Here is a 15,149-nt window from a genome sequence, read left to right as displayed (position 1 = left end):
GCCTCAGCCTCCCGAGTAGCTGGGACTACAGGTGTGCGTCACCACGCCCAGCTAATTTTTTTGTATTTTTAGTAGAGACGGGGTTTCACCATGTTGGCTAGGATGGTCTTGATCGCTTGACCTCGTGATCCGCCCTCTTTGGCCTCCCAAAATGCTGAGATTACAGGCGTGAGCTACTGCGCCTGGCCTAGATTGACCTTTTGAGGAGATGTGTATTGAGCTGAGATCTGAAGGATTTGTAGGAACTAGTAATAAAAGATTGAGGGGCAGTGGATGGAAAGAGGAATATTTATTTAAGTTCCAGATGGAAACATGTGGAAGGGCCTGTGGCAGAAAGAACTTGGAGATTTAAAGGACTGGAAACAATTCTGTATGGCAAGAGCAGAGTGATTAAGGGGAGTTAGGCATGGGTCAGACTTTGCAGGACTTAATTTTATCCTTACTTAACGATTTGGGACTGATAAGAAAGCAGTGGAAGCCACTGAAGAGCTTTAAGATGAGGATGGCATGGAGGGAAGATAAGTCAGATAATCAGGTTTGTGTTTCAAAAACATCACTTTAGTGGCTGCATAGAAGGGGACAAGTTAGGAAACGATTGCAGTAGTTCAGGTGAGAGATGATGGGGGTTTGGAGTAATGTGTCAGTAGTGGAGATGAAGAAAAGTAGACAGATTTGGGAGATTTTTAGTAGGTAACATTGACAGGACTTGGAATGGATGTAGTGAAGGATGAAGGCAAAGTTGTTAAGAATGTTACCCAGGTTTCTGGTTTGAGCAGCTGAGTGGATGATGGTACCATTTATGGAGATGGGAAACACAGGAGGAAGAAGAGGAACAGATTTTCTTTCTACTAGGCTATATTTCCCCCTTCTATTTTCATAGCTACTCACTGAATTCTATCTGCTTCATGTGCCTCCATTTCATCCCATCTTTTCTATTCTCCAGTCACCACCCTAGTACAGGTCTTTATTATTTCCACTAAAATAACTTTCAAATGGTCTCTTAGCATTTGCTGTTTCTCCTTACCTTCTCCCCACTTTAATCTGCACAAAGATGCTAGTTTCTGTTTCCTCAAACACGTGCAATCTTGTGAGATTGTCTTTTGCTCAGAATTTTTTAATGGTTCTCAGTGATTTACGAAATAGAATCTAAATTCCTTAACCTGTTTACTCCCAGCCCCTATCTTTCCAGCCTTCCTACTCACTATTTTCTTACTTGGATTCTATCTCAGCCATTTTACTCATTTTCCCCAAATAAATTTCTCATTTCCCATATGAATGCCTTTGTTCATGATACCCTTCTCAATAATGTATACAACCTGGTTGTCTTGACTATTTAAATTTAATCTCTAAGTTCCAGTTCAAGCTTTCCTCTGATGGGAAGCCTTGACATTTAAGAACACAATTACATCTTTTACCTTGTTAACTTCTCACCTTTTCTTCCTTTTTTTCTTTTTTCTTCTTTTTTTTTTTTTAGACGGAGCCTCGCTGTCACCCAGGCTGGAGTGCAGTGGCGCGATCTCGGCTCATTGCAAGCTCCGCCTCCCAGGTTCACGCCATTCTCCTGCCTCAGCCTCCCAAGTAGCTGGGACTACAGGCGCCACATCCGGCTAATTTTTTTTGTGTTTTTAGTAGAGAAGGGTTTCACCGTGTTAGCCAGGATAGTCTTGATCTCCTGACCTAGTGATCTGCCTGCCTCAGCCTCCCAAAGTGCTGGGATTACAGGCGTAAACCACCATGCCCCGCCTCTATTTTTTTGTTTTTTTGAGGCAGGGTCTTACCTTGTTGCCTAGGCTGGAATACAGTGGCATGATCATAGCTCACTGCAGCCTCACACTCTTGGGCTCTCCTTCTCACTTGTTTTTATACCATTTAATTGGCACATAGCATTTTTAGTGCTATTGGTTCATTTATTTGTCAAATACTTTATTACATGCTTATGATAATATATAATGTATTACATACTTGATATGCTGTTAAGTGGAAGCTTTGTTCTAGGTAGTATGGTGAGCAGATGATAACAAGTGTGGGCAAAAATTATGAAACTACTTGATTAGAATATAGGTTTCTAATAAGGCAATTCCAGGGAATTTTCAAGATTATTTTGGTTAGCTTAAGAATCATCTTGCCACTAAACTTAAGAAGAAGAAGAAAAAAAAAATCACCTACTCAAAGATAGTTAATCCTAAGTTTGTTGAACACCCACTGCATAATAGGGATGAAATACTCAGTTAACAGGGAAGGAAAAAAAGTCAAGTTTGTTCATTTCTGGAATCTTCACCCACCTCTGATGCTTTTCCCTTATAGTTCTGTGATAGGAGCAACAATGGACCAGAAGATTTTATCTCTAGCAGCAGAAAAAAAACCTCTGATGTTTTTCCCTTATAGTTCTGTGATATGAGCAACAATGGACCAGAAGATTTTATCTCTAGCAGCAGAAAAAACAGCAGACAAACTGCAAGAATTTCTTCAAACCCTGAGAGAAGATGATGTGAGTATTAGGAAGCATGTTCTGCTAAAAGTAAGTGTCAGGCGTGATGACACATTCAGAGGACATGTGAGAAAGAAAAATGCTGCTTCTTCATCTACTCCCCATTCACCGTGGGAGACAAGGATTTATTTAATAATAATTTATAGAGGTAAAGAAATTGGGGTGAGGGAATGAGAGAAATAGACAACTTGAGGGCATTTGTGACCAAATTTAAACCTGAAATAGCCTAAGAATAGAATGCTTTTACAACTGTATTTATAAAAGCAAATTAGTATACTTTTATCGTCCTTAGAACCATCCTATTTGAAGATAATATCCAGACTATAGTTATTGATTGAGACATTAGTTTTGCATTTTGATGCTTCTGTGTATTTTTCCTTAAATTAAGTTTATAAGCAGCAAAATATTTCGAGATTATTAGTAAAAATTAGGGCCTCTGTTTTCACTATAAGTGTAGGGTTAAAAAATGGGATAGTAATTGCCTTATATGTTAGGCTGTTTATTCTTCCTAATGTTCTTTCTCAGCTGATATACTGCTTCTTTTTCCATAATAAATAATCTCATCCTATCCAGGTCCCTGCCTGGAAAAGAATCCCTCTTCAAGGTATATGTATAAACAAGTAAAGACATTGAGTATCATGGGGTTTTTTTCTTTGTCAGTTGATGAGTATTATGTTTTTAAGGGAATTTTTATGTGTCAGTGCTGTAGTTATTGTAGCAAGGTGCATCTTAGCCTGTGTTATCTGACATACTAGGAATTGATGTAGGGTTGCTCTTTGATTTTTTTTTTCTTTGAAATTATTGAAGACTGCCTTTATAGCTATTTTTTGAGATGGCTTCTTGCATGAGTTGTAACTTGAATCATTCTATAGACAAGATTCATTGAAACCAGCATTTAAATTATTTATTTAAAGTTTCATGCCTCAAATTGAAGGCATGAACACTGTCAAATTGAAGACAGTGTTCCAGTTGTGTTCTGAGTCTAGGATAGAGTAGTGCTAATATTTCCCTCATTTTTCCATTAATGCAAAATCAGCTTTTTAGCGGTAACATTATATTGTAGTCTCATTGCTCTTATATTTATTTATTTATTTATTTTTGTATTTTTAATAGAGACGGTTTCACCATGGCCAGGCTAGTCTTGAACTGCTGACCTCAGGTGATCCGCCTGCCTCAGCCTCCCAGAGTGCTGGGATTATAGGTGTGAGCCACCATGCCTGGCCTTATTTTTGTATATGTTGATATTAAGCTAAGTTTCCTTTATCTCTGAAGTCCTTTTAGAACCCATGTTAAAAATGATATATGGGCCAGGCATCATGGCTTATACCTGTAATCCCAGCACTTTGGGAAGATTCCTTTAGGCCAGGATTCGAGATCAGCTTAGGCAACATAGTGAGACCGGGTTTCTTAAAACAACAAACTTTATGTCTGTTAACTGTCATCTTTTTTAGATTCATCTTGTTTTACTCCATCAAGGTCATTTTGTATGATTCTGTTAACCATATTAATCACCTTTTTATCCTCTACAAATTTGTTAAGCATGTCAGTAATATATGCATGCAGTTCATTTGATAAAATGATCCACAGAAGATGAACTCGAGTAAAAAAATTATAAAACACATAAAGTAAGTCCTGTGGCAAGAAAGACTCCCACAGGACCAGAAATGGGAAAATTCATATTCAAGGATTTAGAGCAATCTGAAAAAACTTTAAATATTTAACACAAATACTTAATACAGTATTTAGCTTTATTTTTTTATTTAGAGACAGGATCTCACTCTTGCCCGGGCTGGAGTGCAGTGGGGTGATCTCGGCACACTGCAGCCTCAACCTCCTGGACTAAAGTGATCCTCCCACCTCAGCCTCCTGAGTAGCTGGGAGTACGTGCATGTGCCACCATGTCCGACTAATTTTTGTATTTTTAGCAGAGATGGGGTTTCGCCATGCTTTCCAGGCTGGTCTTGAACTCCTGAGCTCAAGCAATGCATCCACCTCAGCCTCCTACAGTGCTGGGATTACACGTGTGAGTCACTCTGCCTAACTTAGTATTTAACATATTTGAAGATGTAAATGAAGGAATAGAACCCACAAAATAAGGGATGGATTTAGAAAACGATCAAGGAAAACTTCTTGAAATGAAAACCTCAGTAGATGGTTTAACAGTAGACGAAACATTGCTAAAGAGAAAATTAGTAAAGTGGAATACAGAGCTGAGGATAACTAAATAAAGCACAGATTGTAAAGAGGTGGAAAATACAAAGAATATTTGAAATATATGCAGAGAACTTTGATAATATATTTTCTTCTTAAACACATAGGATGTTCATAAAAATTAATCATGTGTCATATACTAGAGCACAAAGAAAACATGGGTAGGTCCCATAAGGTAGAATTATTACAAACTATTCTCTGTGATCACAATGCAATAAAACTGGAAATGAAAACTGAAACTAAAAGTCAAAAAACAAAAGACACTTTTACCTGGAAATTAAAATGCCTTCTAAATAACTCTTGGATGAAAAGAGATACAAACAGAAATTACAGGATTTTTGAAGAATAATTACAGATAACAAAAATACTATATGTTAAAATCCATGGAATAATGTTAAAAACAACAGTATTTAACAAATGAAATAATGAAATCAATACAAATAATGAAAATAAACAAATTCCCAACTCAAAAACCTAGAAAAAAGAAAGTAAACAACAACAAAAAACACAAAGAAACTACTAAAGATAAAAGTGGAAATTAATAAAGTAGAGAACAGAAAAATAGTGGATCAAATTAATCAAAATCTTGGTTCTTTGGGGGAAAAAAACACCATTAATTAATATAATAAAACAGTGGAGTAAAAACATGCACAAAATGAGAAATGACAAGGGAGAAACGCTGTTAATACAGAGAAAATCTCAAAAAATACTGTGAGATTACAGTACATTTCTGTGCAAATAAATGTGAAAACCTAGAGGAAATGGATAATTTCTTAGGCACTACAGTTTAATAGAATTGAGCCAATTTGAGATGGAAAGCTTAAGCAGACCAGTTTCCATAGAAGAAAAGAGAAAGTTACGAAGGAATTACTTCATATAAAAACACCAGGCCCAGATAGTTTGACAGGAAACTTCTGTCAAACCTTTAAAGATCAGGTAGATAGTCCTAATGCTACATAAATTGTTTCAGAGCATAAATAATAAAGGAAAACTTCCAAGTACTTTGAATGAAGCGAGTAGAACATTGAATTAAACAAATATAACATTGACTTTTTTATGCTGTCTTTATCAGGTATAACCCTAAACCTCATAAAGATAGCATAGAAAAAAGAGGTTATAGACTAATATCACTTATGAATATTGATATAAAAGTCTTAAATATTAAGAGACAGATTGCAACACCACATTTTAAAAAATACACCATGATCAAGTGGGATTTAATAGCAGGAATACAAGGTTGGTTCAATATTTGAAAGTATATTACTATAAAGATTATACGATTATCTTCATGGATCACAGAAAGCCTTCGACAAAATTCAACACTCATTCCTAATAAAAACTTGAGAAAATCAGAATGGGTGGCTGTTTCCTTTACATCATAAAATGTATATATCTAAATTCTAGAGTCAGCATCTTAGTGGGAAACCATAGAGGCATTTCCTCTAAGGCTGGGAACAAAGCAATGATGCCTGCTGTCTCCACTACTGTGTAATGTTCTGGTTGGCTAGCCTATGCAGTTAACCTAGAGAAAACAATCACAGGCATGATAATAGAAACATAAAAGCTGAACGCAGTGGCTCACACCCATAATCCCAGTGTTTTGGGAGGCCAAGGTGGGCAGATCACTTGAGGTCAGGAGTTCTAAACCAGCCTGGCCAACATGGTGAAACCCCTTCTCTACTAAAAATACAAAAATTAGCTGGGCATGGCGGTGCATGCCTGTAGTCCCAGCTACTCGGGAAACTGAAGCAGAAGAATCACTTGAACCTGTGAGGTGGAGGTTGCAGTGAGCCCAGATTGCACCATTGCACTTCAGCCTGGGCAAACAAAAAAAAGGAAAAGAAAGAAAGAAAAGAAAAATAAAATATAAAACATCTCTCTTTGTAGATGGCATGATAGTATACCTGGAAAACCCTGGAGAATCTGTGATAAAATCATCTATAAACAGAATTCATCAAGGTATCAGAATATACAATTAATATGCAAAAATCAGTAGCATTCATACATAATAGTCAGTTAGAAGATAAAGTTGGAAAACAGTCGGCCAGGCAGGGTGGCTCATGCCTGTAATCCCAGCACTTTGGGAGGCCGAGGCAGGCAGATCACCTGAGGTCAGGAGTTCTAAACCCGCTTGACCAACATGGTGAAACCCCTTCTCTACTAAAAATACAAAAATTAGCTGGGCATAGTGGTGCATGCCCGTAGTCTCAGCTATTCGGGAGGCTGAGGCAGAAGACTTGCTTGAACCCGGGAGGCGGAGGTTGCAGTGAGCTGAGATCACGCCACTGCACTCCAGCCTGGGTGACAGAGTGAGACTCCGTCTCAAAAAAAAAGAAAAAAAAAAAAAGATACAGTAAATGAGAAAGCCCCATTTACAATAGCAACAAAAAATAGGAATAAACCTGAGAAATGTCCAAAACCCATGTGAAAAAACTATGAAACACTTCTAAAGGACAAAAGTAGAAAACTAGGAAGATATCCCCTGTTCTTGATTGGGGAGTCTCAGCATCATGAAAATGTCAATTCTCCCCAAGTTAATTTATCAATTTAATACCAATAAAAATTCCATTGAGCTATTTTGTTTAACTAGATAAGCTGACTGTAAAATTCATATAGCAAATTGTACACACAGGAATAGTTAGGGAAAAACTGAAAAGAGCTCTGAGGGAGGATTAACCCTAGCGGAGACTAAACACCACAAAAACTTTTATAAATAAGAGTGCGGTACTGGTACATGAGTAGATGAACAGAACTGGAATAGGATACAAAGAATAGAATAGGTAATGCATAAGAGTGGAAAGTCTCAAAATAGACCCAACTACAAGTAAAATCTAGTATATAATAAAATTACATCTTAAAACAGGGAAATAGTCTTTGACAAATGGTATTGGAACAACTGGGTGGACATTTGGAAAAAATAGATAAAATTAGATGTTTCTCATATTCAAGAGTAAGCTCCAAATGAATCAGAAATGTAAATGTAAAAAACAAATCTAAATAAATGTTAGGGCTGGGCACAGGGGCTTATCCCTGTAATCCCAGCACTTTGGGAGGCTGAGGTGGGAAGATCACTTGAGCCAGGAGGTTGAGATTACAGTGAGCGATGATATAACTGTGCCACTGCACTTCAACAGGGGTGACAGTGAGACTCTGTCTCTTAAAAAAATAAATTAAATGAAAAACTAAGTATATGTTAGATGAAAACATGGATGAATTTCTCTTTAAGCTCAGTGCAGTGAAAAGCTGTCTAACTATTGTACAACATATAGATGCAATAAAAGATAAGTTTGTCAACATAAAAGTTTAAAAGTTTGTGTGGCCAGGAATACCATAAGCAGAGTCAAAAGACAAATGGCAAACTGGGAAAAAATATTTGTAAACATATCACAGATAAAGGATTAATATCCCTAATTCATAAATAACTTGGGGGAGATTAAAAAATTATATTTAAAAAAGGCAAAAAACATGAGAATAATCACTAAAAGATATATAAAAAATGGCCTTAAACATAAGAAAATATTATCATATTTATCACGTTTTATGAAAAATTATCATATTTTCTTATGACTCATAATATTCATAATAAGAGAAATGTAAATTAAAAAGATACTATTTCTTGTCTGATTGAGCCATTTGGGGGAAACAGGTACTCATTCATTGCTGGTAGGAATGAAAAATGGTATGACCATGGTTAGAATTTGGTAATACCCAGCAAAACTGCATATACATTTTCCCTCAACCCAGTCATCCCACTTCTAGGAAATGTGCAAAATGTGTAGTATTCTCCCTTTTATATGAAGAAGAAGAGAAAACATACATATGTCTGGGTATCATTACAAAAAAAAGAAACAAAGAATACTTTAACCATACTGAAGGTGGGGAGGGGAGAAAGAACTATTCTAAGTATTTTATTATCTACCCACAGTCTTGGTATGGGAGTGGTGGGGAAAAATACAAATCTTGAACTCTTTAGTAGGATTGTTTATTGTAGTGGTACTGGTGAAGCAATTTTGAAACCATTTTAGATGTAATAAACATGTTGATATTCAGTTAGTGTTCTTTCACTGGTAAAGGGACATGCAATTATGAAATGTAGGAAGGCAAGAAAGAATCCTGTGGAGACAGATTAAAAATAGAGGTACTGGGCCGGGTGCAGTGGCTCACGCCTGTAATCCCAGAACTTTGGGAGGCCGAGGCGGGCGGATCACGAGGTCAGGAGATAGAGACCATCCTGGCTAGCACAGTGAAACCCCGCCTCTACTAAAAATACAAAAAAAAAATTAGCTGGGCGTGGTGGTGGGCACCTGTAGTCCCAGCTACACCGGAGGCTGGGGCAGGAGAATGGCATGAACCCGGGGGGTGGGGCTTGCAGTGAGCCAAGATTGCGCCACTGCACTCCAGCCTGGGCAACAGAGCAAGACTCCGTCTCAAAAAAAAAAAAAAAAGAAATAGAGGTACTGGTGTGAACTTAGGCTTTCTCAGATATGTGTATGTATATGTGTACATGTATTTTTCTTTTCTTTTTTTTTTTTGAGATGGAGTCTTACTCTGTCGCCCAGGCTGGAGTGCAGTGGTGCAATCTTGGCTCACTGCAACCTCTGCTTCCTGGGTTCAGGTGATCCTCCTGCCTCAGCCTCCCAAGTAGCTGGGACTACAGGCACATGCCACCACGCCTAGCTAATTTTTTTGTATTTTTTTTCGTAGAGACGAGGTTTCACCGTTGTTAGCCAGGATGGTCTGGATCTCCTGACCCGTGATCCACCCACCTTGGCCTCCCAAAGTGCTGGGATTACAGGTGTGAGCCACCACGCCTGGCCACGTGTATATTTTTATGTGTATAAACGTGCATACATTTCCTTACTCTCCCCACTGAAAGAACCATGAAGCAAAGATGCCATAGTTGCTCCATGTGGTGGCTCACGCCTGTAATCCCAACACTTTGGGAAACTGAATCGGTGGATCACTTGAGTCCAGGAGTTCAATACCAGTTTGGGCAACATGGTCAAATTCTGTCTCTATAAAAGAAAAATAATAAATTTAAAAAAGATGCCATGGTAACAACAAACACATCCATCACCTAGATCTTTGCTGTTTCATAACCATTCCCCACTCAAGGGAACCAGGGCTCTTCAGAGAAATGGCTGAGTTTATGCGTGGGCAGGATGGATACAAGATTAACCTGGAACATCTTTCTATACCAGAAAGTAAAGAAGTGCTCAAAAAAGATAATGGGGGCATGTCACAAAGACACAAGAGCCAGCTTGAAGGGTTTTCCTTTGGCCAAATCTGGGACTATTTGAGCATCAAAATAATTAAGTTCAGTAATGAACCATTGAAAATTACAGAGATGTATAAGTTCATACTAATAATTAATAAATAAGTAAATCACTTTGGGAGTTCAAGGAGGGAGGATCACTTGAGTCCAGGAGTTTGAGACCAGCTTGGACAACATAGTGAGACCCCACCTCTACAAACAAATAATTTAAAAAATCAGCATGGCATATTGGCACTTGCTTGTATTCCTAGCTAACTGGAGGGGTGCTGAGGCAGGAGAATTGCTTGAACCCAGGAGTTTGAAGTTATAGTGAGCTATGATTGTGCCACTGCAGTCCAGCCAGGGTGACAAAGAAGACTCTGTCTCTAAGTAAGTAAGGTAAGTAAAGTAAGTAAATGAATACATGGGTAGAAAGGAGTTCTCTTACTTACATTGCAGGAGCTGGAAAATCATTACTTTGCAATTGTCATGGTAAAGATTGAACCAGGCAAGAAATACCAATGAATGCTAAATCCAGGGGGACTTGAAAAACATTGATATGATACAATTAGTGAAGCTAAGAACCTTATTCCAATTCTCCCCAGTAATTATCTCACTAATGTTCTCTTTATGTTCCAGGATCCCACTCAGCATCCTACATCGCTCTTACTTGTCATTTCCCCCTGATACCCTGCATTCTGCAACAGTTCTCAGTCTTTCCTTATCTCTGTTGATCATGATAGTCTTGAGGAGTATTGATTAGTTGTTTTGCTGAATGTGTCTTAATTAGGGCCTGTTTGGTGTTGTCTCATGATTGGACCAAGGTTATGCATGCCTGGCATAAGGACCACAGAAATGGTACCATGCCCTTTTTAGTATATCGAATCACTGAGCTCTTGATGTCAGTGTCATTCCTGGTGAGACTGACTTTGATAACCTGGTAACAGTGGTTTCTGCTGGGCTTTTCCATTTTACAGGGAGAAAATTAGATGAGGAGCAAGATATTTGCATGGTCTTAAAGTGTCTCCCTATAAATTGCTTACTGGTGGCAAACGGACAGGGTGGGGGAAGTAATTATAAAGTGGGATCAGAATTAATATCACCAACGAGGGACAGATGGACATCATGTGCTTCCTGATGTGATACTCCCAGAATGACATGATATCACCTGTGTTCTTGTGAGACCGCACAAACTCAATCTAGCCACAAGGAAACATCAGACAACACAAAATGAGGAATATTCTATTTTTTTAAAAAAACTAAAATTTATTTGGATTGTACTGTTAACTTGGTAGTTCCAGTCTGCCAATTAAAAATTTTAAAGCCTTCTGAGATAACAGGGATACTTAAATCTTACTTGCTCTATTTCTGAGCTTTAAAATGTAGTGAAAGGCATAACTGAACATGGTCAAAAGGAATACTGAAGATCACATAAGTGGAAGGAGGAAGAAGGGGAGTAGAGGACAGAGACAATAGAAGAAAATTAACATTCGTTGAGTACTTGTCGTGTGTTAGGCTCCGTGCAAATTCTTTTACCCTTTATCTCAGTCCTTTGAGGTGGAGAAATGGACACACATAACAGATAAAATAACTTGCCTGAGGTTATATAGCTAGTAAATGGTATAGCTAGGATTTACATCCAGGGCTTCTGATTCTGGATCCAGCTTTTCTCCCCCCGCCTCCTATGCCACACTGCTTTCTGTTGAAACGGAACTATTTCAAAAAGTGTCAACAGCTTCTCAGCCTTGGTAGTGCTCATGTTTTGGCTTGGATAAATCTTTGTTGTGGGCTGTCCAGCGCACTGCAGAATGTTTGATAGCATCCCTTACCTCTACCCACTAGATTCCAACAGCACCCTTCCGCTGTGACAACCCGAAATGTTTCTAGACATTGTATAGTGTCCCCTGGGGAACAAAAATCACTGGTTGAGACCTGCTGCTCTAAGGGTTATGTCAAGGACCAAGTACTCTGTTGGAAGGTATAGGCAAGCGTAGTCAGATACTTCTTTATTATATATTTAATAGAGAGATGGACTCCAGCTAGAAACACCAGCTTCATGTACTTGTGGAAGAGAGAGTTTATTGTTTTATTAGTCTTGGTTTCTGTGACACTTCTCTCCCTAGATTATCCTCCAGTGTTTTGGACCTCACTTTCTCCATTGTCTTTGCTGGCAGCTGCTTCTCTTTTTAACGACTGACTCTTGGTGTTTCTCTTCTCTTTATCTTTCCTGGATGGTCTCATCTGTTTCCATTGATGCTCCACTTTGGCATATTTCATTGTCATCTACTTGGCACTTCCACTTGGATATCTCAGAATAGTGGTTCTGAGCCTCACAGCAGACCTGAATCATAAACTGCAAGTAGAACCCAGAAATTTGTTTTAGTAAACTCTCAGGGTGATTTAGATGCTTCCTTAATCCCAGATTTTCACCACATAAACGGATGGTGCCACTATTCACCCAGCTAGCTGGAGTCCTCCTTGATTTCTTCCTTCATCACCACCCACTACTTCACTTCCAAACTAAGGAATTTCTATTCTTAGTTCTCAAATATTTATCTTGGATCTATCTGCTTTTCTTCATTTTCTGTATTAGTGTGCTAGGGCTGTGTTACAAAGTACCACAAATTGGGTAGCTTAAATAGCAGCAATGTAATGTTTCACAGTTCTGGAGACTAGAAGTCCAAGATAAAGTGTTGTCAGGGTTGGTTCCTTTTGAGGGCTATGAGAATTTGTTCTGTGTCTCTTGCCCAGCTTCTGGTGGTTTGCTGGCAACCTTTAGCATTCCTTGGCTTGTATCACCTGATCTCTGCTTTCATCTTCACTTGGCATTCCCCCTGTTTGTGTTTCTGTGTCCAGAGTTCCCCTTTTTATAAGGGCATCAGTCATTGGAGTAGGACCCATCCTAATGACATCAACTAATCACACCTACAAGAACCCAGTTTCCAAATAAGGTCACATTCTGAAGTACTGGGGGTTAGAACTTCAACATATGAAATTTGGGGATGTGGGGAGGACACAATTCAATTCATAACGCCTCTATTACTTTGGTCTAGGCCGCTGTCATCTCTCTCTTAAACATGGTTGCAGTCTACTAACAGGTATCCCGATTTCACTCTTAAACCCCCATAACTCATTCTCCACACGAGGAGCAAGGATGATTTTTGAAAATATCATCTCACTTCCTTCTTTTCTCTTTAGTAACTTCTGTTGCATAGACAAAAGCTAAACTTCTATCATGGCCTGTGAGATTCTTCATAATCTGGTCCTTTCCCGTCTCTCTTCAAACTCATCTTCTACTATTCTTTTCTTTATTATTCTCCAGCCATATTGATTTTTTTTTTTTTTTAACAAGACTTTGGCCTCAAATATGCCAAGCTCTTTGCTTCTTCTTGGCCATTGCACATGATCATACTTCTATCTGGAATATCCTTCTCTAACTCCTTTGAATAATTAGCTCCTTCTTGTCCTCCAGGTCTCTACTTAAATGTCACCTACTTCAGAGAAGCTTCCCCTTACTACCCTAAATGAAGTTTCCTTCCTTTCCTCACTTATTGTCTATCTCAGCTTCTTATTTGGTTCTTTTACAATTTTTTTTCTGCCATCCTTTCCCCTCCTGCTCTATTATAAACTCTGAGTCAAATTACTGTGTCTGTCTTGTTCATCTTTATAACATGCCTAAGGAAAATAACATGCTCACAGAGTACTTGTTGGATGAATGTATGTTCCCAACTTAGTGCTGAGTGCTCCATAAATGTTTATAGAATGAGTATGAATAGATTTTAGTCTTGACAGTCCAAGATCATATTAAGATATACCCTCCTCTGTCTAAAAATTATGGTGTTTGTAATACTTGGCGTCTCTGAATGATCTGAACCTGACAGGAGTACTTTTTCATATGGAGTGTTTAGGTCATTGGGGTAAAAGACTGTTGCCAGAGACTTGTAGCTTTTTCTTTCTTTGCAGTTGACTAATCTCCTTCAGAATCAAGCAGTGAAAGGAAAAGTTGCTGGAGCACTCCTGAGAGCCATCTTCAAAGGTAATAATAATTAATGAAACTTCTGTCTATCTCCTGCATTCATTGGTAGATTTGTTTAGTTTTGGTACTTTTCTTACTGTTTGAAGCCCCACTGGAACATTTTCCATGTTTTGAGGCTTCTGCAGAATCAACTACAGCAGCAGTTTCCTGTCTAGTGGACTTAAATAATTTTACTGAAGGGAGTTGAAGTGGCTACCTGAGATTGTGTTGCTGATTTTGGAGCCTATAATTACATAATGTGCTTTTTGTAAAATCTGCTTTGGTTTACTTGTGCTTTTAAGATTGTGGAGAAGAGAACAGCAATGTTTAATACATAATCCATGCTTAACAAGGGGCGAGTAACTGCTGGGGTTTAATGAAATGGGGTATCTTAGATTCTTCATGCCCAGTGAGACATATTTGTTCTCCTGTCTTGAACAAGGGCTAGTTTAAGTTGTTGCAGATTGTGACTTATAGTGGTTTTATAAATTCTGATAGGATAAAATTTTACAAGGCAAAAATTAAAAATGTCTTTGGACTCTTAATTAGGTATGTTAACTTGGTTTATTTTTCTTCGCCCAAGTAAATTAGATCTCTTCTGCAAGGGTACAAAAACACATCTTCCTATTCATGAAAGAACTTTCGTTTTTGTTTTTTATTTTTTTTTTATTATTATACTTTAAGTTCTAGGGTACATGTGCACAACATGCAGGTTTGTTACATATGTATACATGTACCATGTTGGTGTGCTGCACCCATTAACTCGTCATTTACATTGGCTATATCTCCTAATGAAACCCCTCCCCCACCCCCTCCCCACAATAGGATCCCGTGTATGATGCTCCCCTTCCTGTGTCCAAGTGATCTCATTGTTCAGTTCCCACCTATGAGTGAGAACATGCGGTATTTGGTTTCTGTTCATGTGATAGTTTGCTGAGAATGATGGTTTCCAGCTGCATCCATGTCCCACAAAGGACACGAATTCATCCTTCTTTATGGATGCATAGTATTCCATGGTGTATATGTGCCACATTTTCTTAATCCAGTCTGTCACTGATGGACATTTGGGTTGATTCCAAGTCTTTGTTATTGTGAATAGTGCCACAATAAACATACATGTGCATGTGTCTTTATAGCAGCATGACTTATAATCCTTTGGGTATATCCCCAGTAGTGGGATG

The 15,149-nt window shown here is 38.3% G+C and overlaps 1 protein-coding gene across 3 annotated transcripts in view; it reads left to right on the top strand.

Annotated features, from left to right (window-relative positions):
- FANCI (Fanconi anemia, complementation group I) overlaps positions 1-15,149 on the top strand; it is an 85,034-nt gene that overhangs the window by 1,339 nt on the left and 68,546 nt on the right. For 2 of the 3 annotated variants that reach the window (XM_011948315.1, XM_011948313.1), the window contains exons 2-3: positions 2,386-2,488; positions 13,917-13,989. In XM_011948315.1, the coding sequence (XP_011803705.1) occupies positions 2,405-2,488; positions 13,917-13,989 (157 nt within the window). In that variant the 5' untranslated portion in view covers positions 2,386-2,404. Of the gene's footprint in view, positions 1-1,492; positions 1,595-2,385; positions 2,489-13,916; positions 13,990-15,149 lie in introns of those variants that run through there. The other variant, XM_011948314.1, reaches the window with a different exon arrangement.

The sequence above is a fragment of the Colobus angolensis genome, unplaced genomic scaffold (assembly GCF_000951035.1).
Source record: "Colobus angolensis palliatus isolate OR3802 unplaced genomic scaffold, Cang.pa_1.0 Scaffold278, whole genome shotgun sequence".
In the NCBI taxonomy this organism is placed as follows: Eukaryota; Metazoa; Chordata; class Mammalia; order Primates; family Cercopithecidae; genus Colobus; species Colobus angolensis.
This window is presented reverse-complemented; position numbering and strand designations above follow the sequence as displayed.